The sequence below is a fragment of the Cydia amplana genome, chromosome Z (genome assembly GCF_948474715.1).
Source record: "Cydia amplana chromosome Z, ilCydAmpl1.1, whole genome shotgun sequence".
In the NCBI taxonomy this organism is placed as follows: Eukaryota; Metazoa; Arthropoda; class Insecta; order Lepidoptera; family Tortricidae; genus Cydia; species Cydia amplana.
The window spans coordinates 5,110,301-5,128,264 of NC_086096.1; the positions used below are offsets into that span (position 1 = coordinate 5,110,301).

General features: G+C 43.4%; 1 protein-coding gene and 1 long non-coding RNA gene across 3 annotated transcripts in view; one reads left to right on the forward strand and one right to left on the reverse strand.

The window, feature by feature from the left end:
* The first annotated feature begins 416 nt into the window (after positions 1-416).
* LOC134661887 (uncharacterized) lies at positions 417-709 on the forward strand. Its single transcript, XR_010097995.1, has 2 exons — positions 417-513; positions 600-709. It is a non-coding gene; the product is annotated as an uncharacterized LOC134661887 (long non-coding RNA).
* Positions 710-10,173: 9,464 nt separating this feature from the next.
* LOC134660880 (PHD finger protein rhinoceros) overlaps positions 10,174-17,964 on the reverse strand; it is a 36,070-nt gene continuing 28,279 nt past the window's right edge. For both annotated transcript variants that reach the window (XM_063516724.1, XM_063516725.1), the window contains one exon: positions 10,174-17,918. In XM_063516724.1, the coding sequence (XP_063372794.1) occupies positions 10,831-17,918 (7,088 nt within the window). In that variant the 3' untranslated portion in view covers positions 10,174-10,830. The remainder of the gene's footprint in view (positions 17,919-17,964) is intronic.

Consider the following 17,964-nt stretch of genomic DNA (forward strand, 5'->3'; position numbering starts at 1 on the left):
CCGAAAGTTAATGCGAATTGAAAATGTTGGCCATTAACCATTATAAATTGAACCTTAAACCGTATCGGACGATTATAGTTTACGATTCAATTTATAATGGTTAATGGCCAGCATTTTCAATTTGCATTAACTTTCGGCCAACACTGCTAAGTATTCATAAAAGTCCCAGTCGGTATTGAGATCCAGACAAGTAGGTCGAATTTTTCATCCTCGACTCGTTTGAGTCGATGCACGAACGCCGTAGGATCAAGTGCTACGTCGCGGTTTAAATAAATCTCCCCCGTCTTTAATTGACGAAGGACAAAGAGTTTCGTTTACCGAGCACATTGTTTTTAAAAAGCCAATAGGTATTAGGTATAAGTCACCCCGAGATCCGTACAACGAGATCCTGATTTTCCAATGCACTCAGTATAGGTACCAGTCTTGTAAACTAGCGATGTGGCACGAGAGGCTACGGCGGTGAGCGCTACGAATGGGACGAATTGCGAAACTGCACATCATCGTACCGGTTCGGTTACGAATCGAGAACACGGCGCCGTACTGGCCCCGCTGTTAGGTTACGAATCGAGAACACGGCGCCGTACTGGCCCCGCTGTTAGGTTACGAATCGAGAACACGGCGCCGTACTGGCCCCGCTGTTCGACGGAAGACATCCTTAGCGTGATTTTGCCTGCAGTTTCGTACTCAAGAATTTAATATCAAACACCAATGACACAAAACAAACAACTAACTATGTACATGGACTAGTGTGTCGATGAGACTAGTCGATTAGTCAGTGGGGTGCAGGAGACTCCATTCTTCATTTTAAAAATAACAACATTATTGTAATTCTCTTAGCTATTGTTTGAACAACACAACGTCTTCTATTATTCTCTACCTAACTTGTTTGTAATTCTGACATATAAATCCGATTTAAGGGTTCGTAAGACGAAATAAATTTTAAAAATCAACAATAATTTATTTTGTTTTTATAATGATACTCACTTAAATTGAGATCCCGGAAATGTGTTAATTAAGAATAATTTAATTATTATATGGACATTTCTATCTATAATTGAATTAATGTTTCTAGGATTACCCGAGAGCCGTGCGGATGTCGCCTATGATTAAATACATAATATATATTATATTATATATTATATTTATAATATTTTACGATAATCTTTTTACAAAAAGTCTCGAAATGTCTATGTGTCGATTAAGCTCTAATTTTGGGGTTTAGTTAGGTAGTTAGCCATAGGCGACCGTAGAACTCTTAAAATTTACGATTTAACCTACCTAGACTTAAGACTATAGTCTCCAATTAAGTGTCAAATCACCGTGTACAAATAGTCAATTACTAAGCTATAACGGCCAATAGGCTAGATTTATTGATTAAAGGATTTCATTAATATATAAAGACAATAACAAACATTAATTAAAATCATATATGTAGAGTACGCCAATTGTTTTTTTAAAGGTTTGACAAATAAATCAGGGAACCATTCTATTAAACTTTTGCACACTGTTTTGTTTATCAACAACACATTTTAAATAAATAATGATTTTATACACAACTTCAGTGTGAAAGAACACTGTTCAAGAACGGAAAAAATACCGATCGGTCCGTGACTAAACAAAAAGTATCATGTATTCTGGAGTTAACTATGTCGGTAACAACTATCAACATTACATAACTAGGAATATGTGCATAAAAGTATTCCTGTGTGTTATTAACTGTACAAAGGGCTTTTGGTTACATGGAACTTCCTCCTAATGGCAACACAAAGGGTCAAACCCCACGGGCTCGCAATTCCCAATCAAATATCCCAATTAAAAAGTTGTATCTGCCCACGTCTGTTATCAAAGTACACAGGCAACACCCTGTGCACGCAGACAGAATGTTATATTTTATTTTGCATGTTTTTTAACAAGCTTAGCTTGCACGAGTATAACAATAAAAGTAGGGACATTTTGTAAAACGAATCCAAACAAAATTCACTAATGAAAGAAACTATATGATTTGTTAGTAAAACTAGTCGTTGTCTTTTTAGTTACTTAAATAGCGAACTTAAAGCATATTTTAGCGAAAATAACGTGAGAAAATAAGTTTTTCACATCACCAATTCGAAAAAGGGCTTTTTCTTCCCTGCTGGAGGGATCAAAGTAACACTTTTCTGTTCTAGAACAATCTTTTGAAATTTTTTGCACATCATATTTTTAGCTTAAATAATATTTTTAAACATCATAATTACCTCATAGGTGATGTGAAAAGCAGTGTCACATGGTGAAAAAATTATTTCCATCTTGGGCGTAACACACTTGAATACCTCACTACGCTCAGGACTCTACTTTAGAATCACTCGCTACTCTCGGGATTCTATTATAGAATCCTTCGCTTCGTTTAGGATTTAATGTACGCTTTCGTCGTAAATATGTAATTTTACTCCCTTGTGACACAATCTACCTACTATTTTGAAAACTGTTGAAATGGGATACGTATAACCTCCTAAGGCCCAACGAAAAATTGAGTATGTAGTCAGTATGGCCCATAGTCCTACCAGTAGTACTATTGTTTTCTACTCATTCAGACCCAAGTACTTAAAAGACTTTTTCACCTCAGCAGCTCGAACAAGGGTACTTTGCTACTTAAAAACAGTGAGCAAAATCGCATTTTGCTCACTGAGTGAGACAAAATGAGCAAAATGCGAGTTTGCTCACTCAGTGAGCAAAATGCAATTTTGCTCACTGTTTTTAAGTAGCAAAGTACCCTTGTTCGAGCTGCTGAGGTGAAAACTTAATTGTTGGTATATCTTAAGAAAACATGAGTGAATAGGTAAGTGATGAAGAAGGAATACATTTTTCGGGTTCTCTAATATGTTCTCACTGCTGAGGTGAAAAGTTTTGTGAACTACACGAGATCAAAGTTATTTACATCTCGTGCGCTTTTGAGTCCCTTACTACGCTCAAGATTCTAAATTAGATTAGTATAGAATCTTTCGCTTGCACGGGACTCAAAATAAGCACTCAAAGAAATATCAAACTTTGATCTCTTGTTGTACAAATAACTATTTTTAATGTTATTGTACTTATACAACACCTTGTACAGCACTTTGTTTTTTTTTACGAACTTGTTAAAGGGCTCACAGACAAAACAAAACAGTCCTTTAGAAGTTCGTAGTTCGTACACGCCAACTTCGATAAGCGCAAAATTTGAAATGGGTTTTCTATTAAGTCCTACTGGTAGGACCATGGTACGCTATGACTACACAATTGTTGTAGGAGCTGGGTCTGAATAAGAAAGTTAATAAGTACTATGGGTAGGACCTTGGGCCTTAGGAGGATAAATTAATTATTTTGTTTTGCGGTTCAAATCGGAAAAGAACTAGACATTGGTTAGGCTTTGGCCAGCTAATTATATGTACAGTTATTTAATGACGTGTTGACGTTGAATGTGTGCAATATTGAGTCGGATATATTCGTTCTGAGAAAATCTTTCAACTGTATTGGATACCTACGCCATCTATTTATTATTTACACAAATTACTATGAATGATAACCTTATATTGTCTAATTACCTAATTTATTATAAAAATGTATCCTCTTCTAACGTATGGTAACATAATTTTAGCAAGATTATTAGCGTGCTAGATTTGTTTCCGTCCTTCTCGAGCCATATAGATTCGAAAGAGACGCTTTTCCCGCTGCTATATTATAATATAATGTGACCTCTAAATTTAAGGCACCGCATAAAAGTACCTATTATGTTTATATTGCACGATACTTCAGATAATTCCAACATATCATAGATAATTCTTCAGAATATAAATTGTAAATTGGATTTTATGTGACGCATTTGCGTTAAGTCTCATTTTGTATGGGATTTGAACAGCGCGCCAAGCGGGACAATTTGGAAACTAAAAATCCCATACAAAATTAAACTTAATGCAAACGCGTACGTCACGTCACGCTATCGCAGTATGTTTACACTAGGGGTACAGTTAAGTGTATTTTATTTTGTCGTAAGGAGTTACCAACAACCTTTTATGGGCCAGGGGCCTGAATTAAAGGAATATTTAATTTATGAAAATAACTGAAGCCTGCAAACAATTTCATATGAATCTAGCGGCGTCGACATCCAATTTTTTCTAGTGGTGTTTTAAGAAAAAAAAATAGTTATTTACGATACAAGTGCGGAAAAGGGAGTTGTTTTAAATCGACACGAGTTGAGAATTACCTATTCGCACGTGTATCGTACAACGTTTTACAGTACATATGGCCCTTTAAACTATTGACATCGCACGAAAAGTGCTATTTTACGCACTAGTGCGGGAGAATAGGACCATATGTACTGTAAAAACAATTTATAATGGCCGAGCAACGGTAAGTCTGATTACATTACCAAATAATGATAATCGGAAGAGGATTTTTGTCATGTATGTAAAATTGTCGAATAAACAAGTTCTAAACGTAGGTAGGTATCAGGGATGTTGCGAACATCCGCATCCGCATCCGCAACCGCGGAACTTCCGCATTATTTTCAACATCCGCATCTGCATCCGCATCCGCATAAAATCGATGCTGAGCTTATGCGGATGCGGATGTCGAAAAAGTCGGTACAGGAACGTCTTAGCGGCGGCGTAAGTGCTAGGTAATTTCGTCATTACCTATAACGAAATCGTCTAGATCCAGAAAAGTCGGCCAAGTTACTGTTTCTTAAATATAACGCACCTATATTCTTGCTCAAATACTAAACGTTTCGTTTTTTTTTAATAAAAAAATACTAAAAAGGTAATATTTGACGTTTTCTAAGTACCTAATCTTGACATCCGCATCCGCATCCGCGGATGTGAGCCTTTAAATATCCGCATCCGCATCCGCGTCCGCGGATGTCAAAAAATCTGCATCCGCAACATCCCTGGTAGGTATGAATAATTTTTAACAACACGCTTTTTTTTATAAACTTTAGATAGCTAACAAATTATCATTGTTTTTTTCTGTACGGAAATGAATATTAATATGGTAATTGTTTATTGAAATTGACATACCGATTATTTTGCATATTCGGAGATAGGAATTCATCGTATATTATGTTTCAGTATATTAGGTTGTAGTAATATTGATACCCAAGCAAGCGAAAGATTCCAAAAATGAACCACGAGCGTAGCGAGTATAAAAATTATTTAAAAACAATGTATAACACCGAATTATGTAAGATATAGCGAATGCGTTAACGTTATTATAGAGCTGAATGAGAATGTGCACTGAAATACTGAAACCCATGAAAGCATAGAAACGATGACTTTGTAACACAGCTTAAGGAATTTTGCTCATAAGTAGATTCGTATCAACCAACTTGGAATATAATCAATTAGGACCTTAAGACCTAAAACGATACCGACACGAAATATTATCGAAAGAAATGTACATCTAGGTGTCTCACCGCAGACATACCTACACAGACAAATCATCACTTATTCTCATAGAACGAAACAACCAGTGTTATTGTATTTCGGAGCGAATGGCAACACATATAATAACTTAATAAGGCTTTTTAGTACATTACCGTACCGTACAGTACAGTACGATAAGTTGAGGCCCAAGCGCTAGTGGCGTAGCGGTAACAGCGTGCGACTTGCAATCCGGAGGTCGCGGGTTCCATGCGGGTTCAAACCCCGGTTCGTACCAATGAGTTTCACGGAACTTAAGTACGAAATATCATTTGATATTCGTACATAATCAATTGGCATACAAAAATAGCATGTGCAAAATAATAGTTTTAATTTTCATACAAATTGTATGGGAATAGTTTTCCTATAGGGAATAGGTTCCATGCGGGTTCAAACCCCGGCTCGTACCAATGAGTTTCACGGAACTTATGTATGAAATATCATTTGATATTCGTACATAATCAATTGGCATACAAAAATAGCATGTGCAAAATAAGTTTTAATTTTCATACAAATTGTATGGGAATAGTTTTCCTCTATTTGTGGCTAGCCGGAATTTTGCTTGGTTCCATACAAGCTTTTGATCCTCAATAGGAATGGAATCGATTGGCATCAAAAAAATAGTTTGTCAAAAATGACCTTTTTTTCGCAACCTGTATGTTTTTTTCAAAATCTGTAACCGGCAATCTCTATCAATTTGAAATCAAGGGAAGGTCTTCTAAGACCAATTTCGCGTAGCTGTACGGGATCTGATAGCTGCCCTCACTAACCCAAAAAGAAAATCCATCCTGTATATAATATTGAGGATCTCGGAAACCGCTGCAACGATTTCGATGAAATTTGCTATATGGAGGTTTTCGGGGGCGAAAAATCGATCTAACGAGGTCTTACCTCTGGGAAACGCGCAATTTTGAGTTTTTATATGTTTTTCGAGCAAAGCTCGGTCTCCCAGATATTATTTATAATAAGTAACATTGCAGAGTACTTAGTATTTAATGCGGCGTAGTTAAGACGGAGTAAACTACATAGAACTGTACTGTCAAGGTTGTCTTAATAAATATTAACTCACATTTATAGACGGGTCTAACGCGAAATTTATTCAATTACCTTTATATACCGACGTTTCGACACAGGTTTTCATGTGTGCAAAACGCGAAGGTTTTAAATATTATATGTCTTAATAAATGTTTGATAATCCAGCTACCAGGCTTTTTACCAAGCTAAAACCTTTGACCCTACAGACCCATATATTTCACTGTCAAAACGCCTTATCGTGTAAATGCTGATTCTCTCCGGAACATAATAAGACTGGCAAACACTTAACCATACGTTCCTAAACCTAACACGAGTTTATAGGCATACAACGTTGACTATGCGATTGAGTATTGCCAAATATTGCACAAAACCTGCTCCTGACAGTTCCAACCAAATAAACATACTGTTCAGTCAAATACAGATTAATTGAAAAGACACAAAAATTATAATATATGTGAGAGTGAGTGCCCGCCAAAGGTATTTTAAGTGCTAACAACATTTTAAATTTTACGATGATCGGGTACGTGAACAACTTTTGCGGCACCTGACGGCCAAATTAGTCGTTTAACAGTTTCAAATCCTAAAGTTTGAAAAATCGTACCCTCAATAGTTCATATTTCTCTATATGGAGGCGCTTATATCGCTTTCAATTTTCCCACCGCATCAAGAGAGCCTTTACCAGATGGAAATATAAATTAAGAGTTAAAATCCTACGTGCTTCTCTCGGCCACCCCGACTCGGGACGTCAAGTTAAAAAATAATTTCAGCTGACCCCTTCCAACACCCAAATTTTCCCCTAAAATAATAAGTAAGCGGTTTTGACTTATTAATAATGTCATTGCTGGCAATTGCTATAACTGTTCCAAATTTTAGCTATCTACGTCAAACGGTTTCGGAAAAAAACAGATTTAACTGATTTGCAAGACCGATGTGATCCCATAAGTGTACCGTTTAAAATTTGTGCGGTACACTAAAAAACATGTTGTTAGCACTTAAGAACCACTAACGAACACTGAAGAAAAAGCTTCGAGCTAAACCATTAAGGAAATAATTTAATAAGTTTCATAACACATCGCGAGGTGAGTTCCCGACTATCCGGCGCCTAACATTGTAACAAATGAAATCTTATTGCTCTCATTGTTCAACGGGACCGCACCGAGCGTCAAACTGAAAGAACGGCTCACTTTTACAAAGTTACGGTATTTAGCGTGGTTTATTTTGAAAAGGCTTAGGCTACTTATACCTTTCATGGCGAAAGATGATCCCTATGACAGTTCCTTCAAGATTCTTTTGGGTATAGTTCGTTTTGAAAAAAAGGTAAACAATATTGATTTGTCTTTTTATTGAAAAATAATTTTGAAAAATAAGACACGGCAAATATGTAACAATTATGAATCATATACAAATATTTACGTTCTTGTTTTTTTAACAGTTATGGCCTTGTTGCTGATTTAAAAAAAGCATTTTTTTTTAATTAAAAGACACGTCATGATTGCGTAGTATTTTTCTATTGCTAATAAAAACGAACTACTTATAGGGTTAATTTAAAAAATAGTACCGAAGTTTTAGTACTTATATAGTACATGTCTAAATAAATTAGTGTGCTACACTTCATAAACAATCTACAAACATTTGACGTACTCTGACGTGACTCCATATGATAATGAACTTGTCATAGGGACCATCATTCGACGCGAGAGGTACAGCGGCGGCAGCATGGTTCCTTATTGCCTGTCACTACGCCTGTCACTTTCGCACTTACATACTTGTTAGAACGTGTCAGGCATGGTGACAGGTGATAAAAATGCGACCGTACTGCGGCCGTTGGTTGCGATTATTCTGCATACGACAGCTCAGTGTAGCTCCCAGCGCAACACTTCTTTTACTAAATCTCGGCGCCTGCACCCTGTGAGCCAAGTGTGTTGCAAATATCAACCGTTCGTGCCCCTTATTTATTCATATAAGTAATAGGCCGTTTTCTAAAATAAATATTAAAAACCCGATTCTTTCAAATCTGGACGTTCTTGGGCTCATTCTACTCAGAATCGACAGCATTCGCCATCCCGCCATTAAAAAAAAAGATGTCCCAAAATCTCCATTCCATTACGTCATGTTTTAGTATGAAAAATTGTTTCACTTGTATGTGCGTGACGTAGTGGAACGTACAATGTTCATACAAAATTTTGGGACATTTTATATTATCATCAGAATTGAATATGCTAGTGATTCTGAGTTGAAAGAACCCAAAAACACCAGGATCTGTGAGAATCAGGTTTTCGATATCTATTTTAGAAAACGCCCAAATATACTTGATTTATGATTCCGTATAGTATAACAGTGTAATAGTGAGCCAGTTTATTTTACTTTTATAGAACCGTGTTTCAATAATGCCCGCGTTCAAAGAGTAACTTCTTTTTATTCTTTGGTGAAAACCGGGCCTATAGGTTAATTGATGAAATTATGTAAAACATGTGCGAAACGCTATCCAAATAAATAAAGGCTGGCGATGAGATTGGCTAATCACTTGACTATAATCAAAATTAATTATACTAATAAATACGACTCATGTGTAAAAGTTAATATACTTATTCCAAATAATGATTATTTACAAAATGATCAAACGCGGACAGTTAAAGAAATCTTATTCTGAGATTTAATTTGCGTACAATTAAATAGTAATAATAAATACGTAAAATTAATTTTATATAACACAAACATAAAATACATTATTCAAAAAGTATTTTCTCAAAAATGGACGGCAAAGTCGACGTTGCCGGTTAAAAATTTGGTCGCGAAGTGCGTAGTTTATGGTCAGTCAAAAAATTAAAAAGTTAAAAACATTGCAGTCTCGATTTCGGGACTGCAATGTTGCATACAAATTCCATTATTTAACGAGTTCAAAACTTTTTAAAAGTTGAAATGGCCATATCAAATGAAGGCATAGGTCCAATTAAACAGCCAAACAGAGGATCAGCACTTATTATTATAATGTTGGTACCGCGACTATTTAGGTGTCTCAAATAGGTTGGCGTATTTTCAGCAGAAAAATACACTTCTTTTTTTTAAAGGCGGCAAAGCAAATATTTTCAATGGTTTACTTTTTTCTGTGATAATTAGACCGTTGCTCAGGTAAATAATTTCTATTTCTTCCACCATTTTTGAGAAAAGCACTATATATGACTCGGCTGGAAGGCTACTTGCTGGCTTCGGATTCAATTAAACGGACTCCCAAGGTCGTCCGTTTAAAACGAATCCTCAGCCAGCAAGTAGCTACTTCCGAACCTCGACAATAATGTACTATTAAAATACGTTCAGTTATCAGTCTCCGGGTTTACCATTTATTATTTAAAATACAGTGCAAAAGGGCGGTAACAACCTAGTGTACCGATTCTCTTTTGAAGAGGACCGCAATGAAAATGGTCCGTGCTAACTCTGAAGGTGCTGACAGACACGGAATCATGGAATACTGTCATCTACATGATTTCTGCGTTATGTTACATATCTTTAGAATATCGTTTAATACTAAGCATGTTGAGTTTTTTACTTATTTATTTAGAATTATTTTCTAGTTAAAATTCTTTCAATTTATCTAATTATCGAAGCAAAAGATCGTGTGAGAGATAGTGCTATCCACGAAGGCAAAACCTATCATCATCACCTTCATCTATCGATAATAATCGGTTAAATTAGTACGGAAAGATGCGGTTGAGCCTGCTCCTGAATGGCATATCACCAGCAGCTAAATGAAAGGTTTTAAACCGTGCAACTATTAGGCCGGCGCGTGATCTAACTGAAACCCGAGTTGTAGCACCTACATCACGATTTACTTTGGCTCTTTCGGAAATTGAATCGCTTTACTGTTCAATAATACATAAAATTGTTCTAAAACTTATAATAATAATGTGGTTTGCCTCTAATAAATAAAATTTTGAGTGAAAAGTCAATCACATCAGCCATATTAATAAATGTATATAGACTGAATAACCGTGTGATGTGTATTTGTGATAACTATGCAATTTTGAAAAATATATGTAATATATAATTTCAATATTTTAATTAATTACACATATGACAAAATTAATGAGATTCCGTAAGAGGCACAAAGTAAAACAGTAACATTAACAAAAATATATAAGCTATGTACTATATTAAGATTTACTTGTGCATCACACAATGCACAAAACTATTATAAATCTTAGAGTAACTTTAAGTTAATCATTGAGCTTTCCATTTATACAAATAAATAGTTATAAAGATGACGTAATATTTAAAAATATACAGACACTATAGTTAAAATTTTCTGTACAGAAATTCACGCTCGAGAAAGTGTCGCTATCACTGCTTAACGCGCGTTCTTTTTTTTATATCATCTCACTTCACAGTGTTTATTGACAGTAAGCGACAGCGGCTGCGCGGCGGCCGCGGTCGCGGGCGCGGGCGGCGTGGCGTCGGCGGAGGTGGACGCACCCTCCAAGTCCTTCATCACGTACCCCGAGCCCTGCGAGCTCCGCGCCAGTTTTAACCGAATAGGCGTCACTTTAGCGGTCCGTATTTTATTACGCATACCGGAGGAAGCTTCCGAGGGCGGGTCGATAGCGAGCGGGTCGGGCGCGGTGGGGTCGTACTCGAACGGGTCCACGGGCGGCTCGGGCGCCGCCGCCGCCGCCGCTGCCGCGCCGCCCGCGGCCGCTTCCTCCTCTTTAGTGCGCTTAATCTTTATGATCAACTTGGCACCACTTTCACTCTCACTGTTCACCACTTGTAACTTCTCCTTTTCCGATTTCTTGTCCTTTTTGCGCTTCCTCTTCTCGGCCTTGCTGGGTTTCACCTTCTTGGTTTTCTCGTCCTCCTCGAAGTCTGCCATGACCATGCGACGGTACTTCATGCTCTCGCGGCGCAAATCCATGAAATTGGGCGTGGCAGGGACGGAGGTGTGCAGACGCTTCTTGGGCGGCCGGAACTGGAAGCCGACGGGCTCCTCCACCTGCTGGACTATGTTGGAGCCGATCTTTATTTTGATTTTAGGCGCGACCGGCGAGCTTGCGGGCCGCGGCGGCTTGGTGACGCGGCCGCGCCGCTTGTGCGCCGGCGTGGAGACAACGGGGACGGCCAAAGTCGATAATTTGGTGTCGTCGGAGGGGTCCACGTCGTCGTTCATGCTCACTTCCAAGTGCCGCAGCTCCCTCGAGAGGCCGCTCGTGGTCTTTCGCTTCTTCTTTTCCACGGGCGCGTCAGACTTGTAATCGTCCCGGGTGGGTATGCTGGTCATGGAAGCGACGGCTTTGGGGATGGTGATGACGGCGCGGGCGATGGGAGGCGGCGCGGCCGGCGGCGGGACGGCTACCAGCGACACGCCCGCCGCCGGGTCGTCCATGTTCATGTCCTGCGTCCAGTACTGGCGGAGCAACTCCTTCTTCCGCATGCGGCGTAGATTGGTGGAGCCGGTCATCATGGAGGACGGCCCGCCGGCCGCCGCCATGCCGGCGCCAGGGTCGAGCGCGGGCGGCGGCGGCTGAGGTGCCACCGGCGTCACCGAGCTAGAGTAGTTCGCGTCCAGGAACGGCCCTTTGATTTTCACTTTGAGTTGGTTCCTGGAGTCCGATAGCGACACTTTGGGCAAGTTAGGCGTATAGGTATCTTTCGCGGGCTGAGCGAGTTGAGCCGGTGCAGGAGAGCCGGGGCGCGGCTTGCTGGCCATGAGCTCGGAGTGCAGCTGTTTCTCGAGGTCCTCGTCTATGTCGGGCAGCTGCTGGTCGGCGGTGCCGCTGGCGAAAGCCAACAGATGGCTGTGATAGGCGTCGGCGACCGGCGGCGCGGTGCCCTCGAACGAGGGGTTGTAGGTGCGCATGTCGACGGGCCCGGGCAGGACGGGGTGCACCTGCGAGAAGCCTGGCCCGCGCTCCGCGGACTTGAGGCCTGGCGCACGGGGCGGGTCGGGCGGCTCGGGCGTCGGCGGTTTCACGCTCTTGTCCTCGGCGCTCGGCGTCTTCTTCGCGGCCTGCGGACTTGAAACCTGAGGCGACTGCGACGCGTCCTTGTACGAAGCCTCCGACTTTCTATCGTCTCTTACGTCGATTGATTTCCGCCTTTCTCGTAACGCTTTAAGATCTACGCCGTCATTCGCAATTTCTTCGTTGAAGTCGTAGACTGTGCCGACGAGTTTGCTTTGTATAGAGTTGCCCGAGTAGTCATAGCCGGGCGCGCCTTGGCCGCGGCTCTTTGACCGCCCTCGGCCTCTCTGGCTTCGGTTGTTCCTGTTGCTCGCTCGTTTATTACCTTTGGGCGCTTCACTCTGTTTGGGTGATATAGGGCTTTTGCCGGGAGACTTCCCTGAGAACTTGTTAGATTTCGGGGCTTTAGGTGGAATAGGAGACTTGGATTCTTGCGCATGCAGACTGAGCATGGTCTCGTTGCTGTCGTTGGATAATTTAGTGGGAGCTTTGCTGGTGGTTTCGGTCGAGTCGGCACTAGGGCTCGTGACGACGTGTATAGTGCTAGGACTCGTGGAGCGCGGATCGACGGGCTCAGCGTCGTCGCGAGGCGAGTCGAGAGGTTTCGGCGTCGGTGGTGCAATCATAGCTGTAGTCAGCGCAATATTTTGCGACGAAGATGTGAACGCTGCGCAAAGCGTTGGGAAGGCCGGTTTAGATAAAGGTTGCATGAGGGGAGTACTGGCGTAGGACAGGCCGGGAGGTGGGTAAAGACCGGGCCCAGGTGAGGGTAAAGTGAGTTGAGCAGAAGCACACGCCCCGGCACCGAACAACGGCAGGGAACCCATGGAACTGAGGAATGGTGACGCGTCTTGTGGGTACGACGAATACTGATTCAACGGCATGGCAGGCTCTACGGGGCAACCGTACGCTGGCAAAGGCGGGTATCGCTCGAGCTCTGGCAGCATGTGACTTGTGATGTGCGCATCGCAACTATTCACGTGTTTCAAGTCCTCTGGTTTCTGCGAGCAGATTGATCCTTCGGATGACGTGCTCGAAGCGGACGACCGCCTCGAGATTATTTTGTTCTCCCTCCATTTCTCTTGGCTCACATAAGGTGATGAGATGGTAGCGCAGTCGGAATGAAGCTGCGAGTTGTTGTTATCATAGTTATCGTGAACCAGGGCCATCGTGTCGTTGCTCGCAATGGAATGATCGACAACAGACAGTGATTGCGAATCGTCGCTTTGCTTGGAAAGTGATACGTTGTCGCCCACCTCAGAGACGGATTGTATGTCGGACTGAACGGTCGCCAGCTCTTTTGAGTCTTCGTTGTACCGGTCGTATTTTCTATCGTTAGGTAGCTCAACTTCGTTGTGCTGCAGGGGCAAGTTGCGCCATTTTTCATTGCTTGTCATGGGTATGGGCTGGCAGTCTTTGTTGTCATGTATGCTATTTCTGCGCGAGAGCTCGTCCGGATGCGGCTCGTGGTTGACAGGTTCCAAGTCATTTGACGAAAGTTTGGGTTCTTGAATATCGTTGGCCGCGTTTTTGTTAGGCGGCGGAGTTTCGGGGCCTTTACGTGGGCTCCTGATATCGTCATCTCTGATTTCTTTGTCATCGTGAAGTGGCTGTTCGTCTTGAGCCTCGGCCTTCTTGCTGCTCAGTTGCATTCGCAGTCTATCGACCAGGTTCCGGGTTTCCTGGACGCCTTGCTCCTTCTCCTCCTTGAATATAAACTCTGGGTAAGTAAAAGGTTTGATCATCTCATCGTTGTTGAAGCCGTCGTCGATACCCAACATGTCAAATTCGAACCGTTCGAGCTCGTTGTCTTTGCCTTGCGGAGAGAACATGGAACGGCAGGGGTTGACCGACGGTATCTTTGCACTCTTAGAAATCTCGACGCCCTGCAGGTGGCTGGCATCTTGGGCTATAAACTTCTTCTCCTCCAGCGTGGATCGCTTCCTCATGTTCCGCGGTACCGGGTTATCCACATCTATAGGTTCTATGTTAAACGTTCGGGCGTCCATGGGTGTCTTTGGTGACTTGATCATCATGTTTTCGTTCAAGTTAGCCTGTATTTTTGCGATCATTTTTATGCTGTTCTTGTCAGCCGCATCAGAGTCGAGTAGCTTATCTTCAGTCATATACTTGTCATGGCTGCCCAATTTCTCTACAGGCGGCAGGGGGCTGGCAGCTTTGTCAAGCCAGTGTTTTTCATTCTCTGTGTACCTGTCATTGGCATGGAAATCATTTACTGTCCTTGGGCTCTTTTTGTCAACCGCTTTGGGCTTTTCTGTAATTTCTGGTTTCTTGAGCGGGGAGCGACTACTGGCGGTGCGCGCTTCGGTCGCGTTCTCGTCGTCATGCCTGCTAAGTATCTTCCTTTTGGCCGACTCGCGCGGCGGTTCATGTATCGTCACATCTTTCGACACCTCTTTAACACTCGTGCGTCTGTTAGGAATACTCTTATGTCTCAACTCTGCACTCTTCCTAGGACTGGGTTTGGATGAGATCGGGTCCGCAACTGGCGACTTGATCTTGTCTTTATCGTCGACGGAGACGCGTGTCCTGGGCTTGGGCGGGGAACCCTTGACGGGTTTCGCTTCGACGACGGGCTCGTCTTTGATTTCGGGTTTCACCTCCTCGTCCGTTTTCCGCTCCGGAGTTGGAAGCTCACGGGGCTGGCTGCCCTCTTTGGGAGTTTTATTGGAGCCAGAGGCATATCCGTTGTCGTCTTTAGATGGTTTTCTCTGTCGGGCATCAGGCTTATTAGGCATATTTCCGCTTGTAGTAATGCTTCTGGTCCGAGCACGTGTGGCGGCCCGCGCGTCGTCGGCTCGGCTTGGTTCCTCTCCTTGAGGAGCCGGTGATGATACCCTGCACTCGGACCCCCGTTCGGAAGTTTTAAGCTTCTTGTCAGGGGCCTTGCGAGGGGACGTATCGGTGGAGAGGCTCTTTCCCTTTCGTCGTCGGCGAGGTCGCTTGGGAGAGGGGCTGCCGGAACCGGAGAATCGCGACCCTTGAGAGCTTTCAGAATCACTCGAGGCACTAGTTGAAGACAATGGTCTTGACACCTTGTCGAGAAAGGGCAAGTCCAAGTTCGGTCTAGTGCCCGGCGGTGAGAACATGGATGGCTGCCGGATGGCGGGTTTGATTTCTCGCGCTTTCGCCGTCGGTTTGAGGCCCGGCTTCTCGGGTTCCTCTTCGGAGCTTGATGATGAGGAATAGCTACTGCTGCTCGAGTTTGATGAAGAACTGGAGCTTTCCTTCTGGGGAGCCTTCGAGGTTTTACCTTCTTCTTTCTTAGGAGTGAGCTTCGCAGAGTCAGACTTTTCACCCTCTTTCTTCTTATCAGTGTCAGATGTTTCGGCGACAGGCGCCTTCGTGCCCAGACCCTTGATATGCGCGGCTGCTTTCTTGGCAGCTTGCCTTTGAGGAACGTATGCTATAGTTTCTTTTTCAACGTCCTTCGAAGACTTCTTGCGCCCGACCTTGGCAGGGATTTCTTTAGGTGGTTCTTTGCCCTTGGACTTAATAGGTATTTTTGGTTTAGATGGTTTAGTATCGTCACCGCTGCTTGGTTTTTCAGCAACTCCCTCTTCTTTTTTGCCGCCGGTGGTGGAGCGCATATTCTCAGAAGCTTTCTTGGCAGCCTGTCTTTGTGGAACAATAAGATCAGAAGGATCCTTGCTTGCTTGTTTTGAGAATTTGATATTTTCCTTATTCTTAGCTTCATCATCAGAATCATTACTTTTGATCGGAGTAGTCTTCTTTTCCCCTTTGTTAGATGGCTTTCTGCCTCTTTTCTTTGGAGCTGGTTTCTCGGCAATTTTAGTAGGACTCTTCTTTTCAGGTTGGGTTGGAATGAATTCTTTCATTGCCGCCTTCGTTCTAGGAAGGGGTTGTTGAGAGTCGTTGTCTGGTGACTTGTCTGGTTTGGACTTTTCAGCTTTGACCTTACCGGATTTGAGATCTGTTTTGCCGGAGGAGTCCTCACTGCTGTCAGAGTAAATGTTATCAGGAAACTTGCTGTTCTGTTGCCTGGTGGTCCGGATGGGCATGAGCTCGTCGCTGTCGGTGGCCGAAGCTCCCGACTTCACCGCCTCTGCCATTTCCTTTTCAAGGTGTTGGAGCGTTTTGCTACGTGACCGGTCTTTCTTTATCCTGGATTGAAGCGCTTCATCCTCGCTGCTGCTCTCAACCAGCGCTTTGGACTGTGGCACCTTTTTCTTCTTCCTTTCGATCTTCTTGGGCGATCTTTTACCCTTACCTTTGCCTGACGACACCTTTTTCTTTGGTGATCCAGAGGCTTTCTTGTCGTCGTCCGTGCTCGAGCCGATTGCCCGTCCGCGGAATCGCGTTGATCGTGAGATTTCGGGAGCACTCTCTTCACTAGATAGCCCGCTGTACATGCTGCCGCTTCGCCGCGACCCATTTACGTAATGTTTCTTGTACGGATTAGACGATTTCGCGCCTTTAACCATGCCGTTGCGATCCTTCTTCTTTTCATCGCCGGACTCGGGTGGAGCGATACGAGCTAGCATTTCTTCGAAATCGTTCTTATGGTCGGGAGCATTGGGATGGGAATACAACCTGTCGTAAATAGAGGGGCCGTGGTTGGCCTCGATAATAGCGGCTAAGTCGGGCCCGCTAATGGTCGGGTCCGCGGATAGAACCGCAACTTGTTTGTGGAAAGTCTGTTCGCGCATGCGGAAGAATGAGCGCGACAGTTTCTCGCGGCGGCTGACCATGTAGCAAAGGTTCCGCACACGCTCGAGGTCCTGCCTGAGCTGCACGAACATCTTCATCTTGTCGAGGTCGGCCTGCTCCTGGCGGTGCGTGAGGAGCTCGCTGTCGTCCGACTTGGGCGGCAGCAGCGGCCGGTTGCGGCCGGCGCGGCGCTTCATCTTCCAGTAGTTGTATATGTAGTTGATGGCGTCCTGGTCGACGTCGAGCAGGTGCGTGCTCACGTCCTTGACGCTGACGTGCTTGTCGAACTCGCCTTCTATCTCCTGTAGCCTCGCGGCACGCGCCTGGTTTTTCTCCTCCGACGTCATGTCCTTCCGCCGCTTGCGTTTCACCTCCTCCTCGTCGGAGCCGGAGCCCGGACACTTCTCCTTCTTCGAATTAACACTATGCTTCTGACAGTATGAGCGCAGCTTCACACCGTCATCTGCGTTCTCGTCCTCTATTATTGCACGCATTTCTAGTCCATGTTTAAATGCACAAGTAACGTGATAAGCAGTCTTACAAGTCTTTACAGAGCACTGTATACACGCACCTTTTCGTTCGCGACATAGTACACACACGAGCGACCAGCGCGACGCCGGTATCGAGGAGATTTTTGTGATAGGTTCCATTTTTTCAGCACAACCTATAGACACTTCGGGGATCCAGAGGACGCAGCTGACGTGGGCCCACTTGTGGCCGGTGGGCGTGCACTTCATGGCGCCGCCGAGGTTGGGGCAGAGCACGCACGTGGGCCGAACGCCGTCGCCACACGGCCGGCACAGCCACTGACCTGAAAATTGAGCATTCGGTTTGAATAAACTTGCCCGGGTATCTAA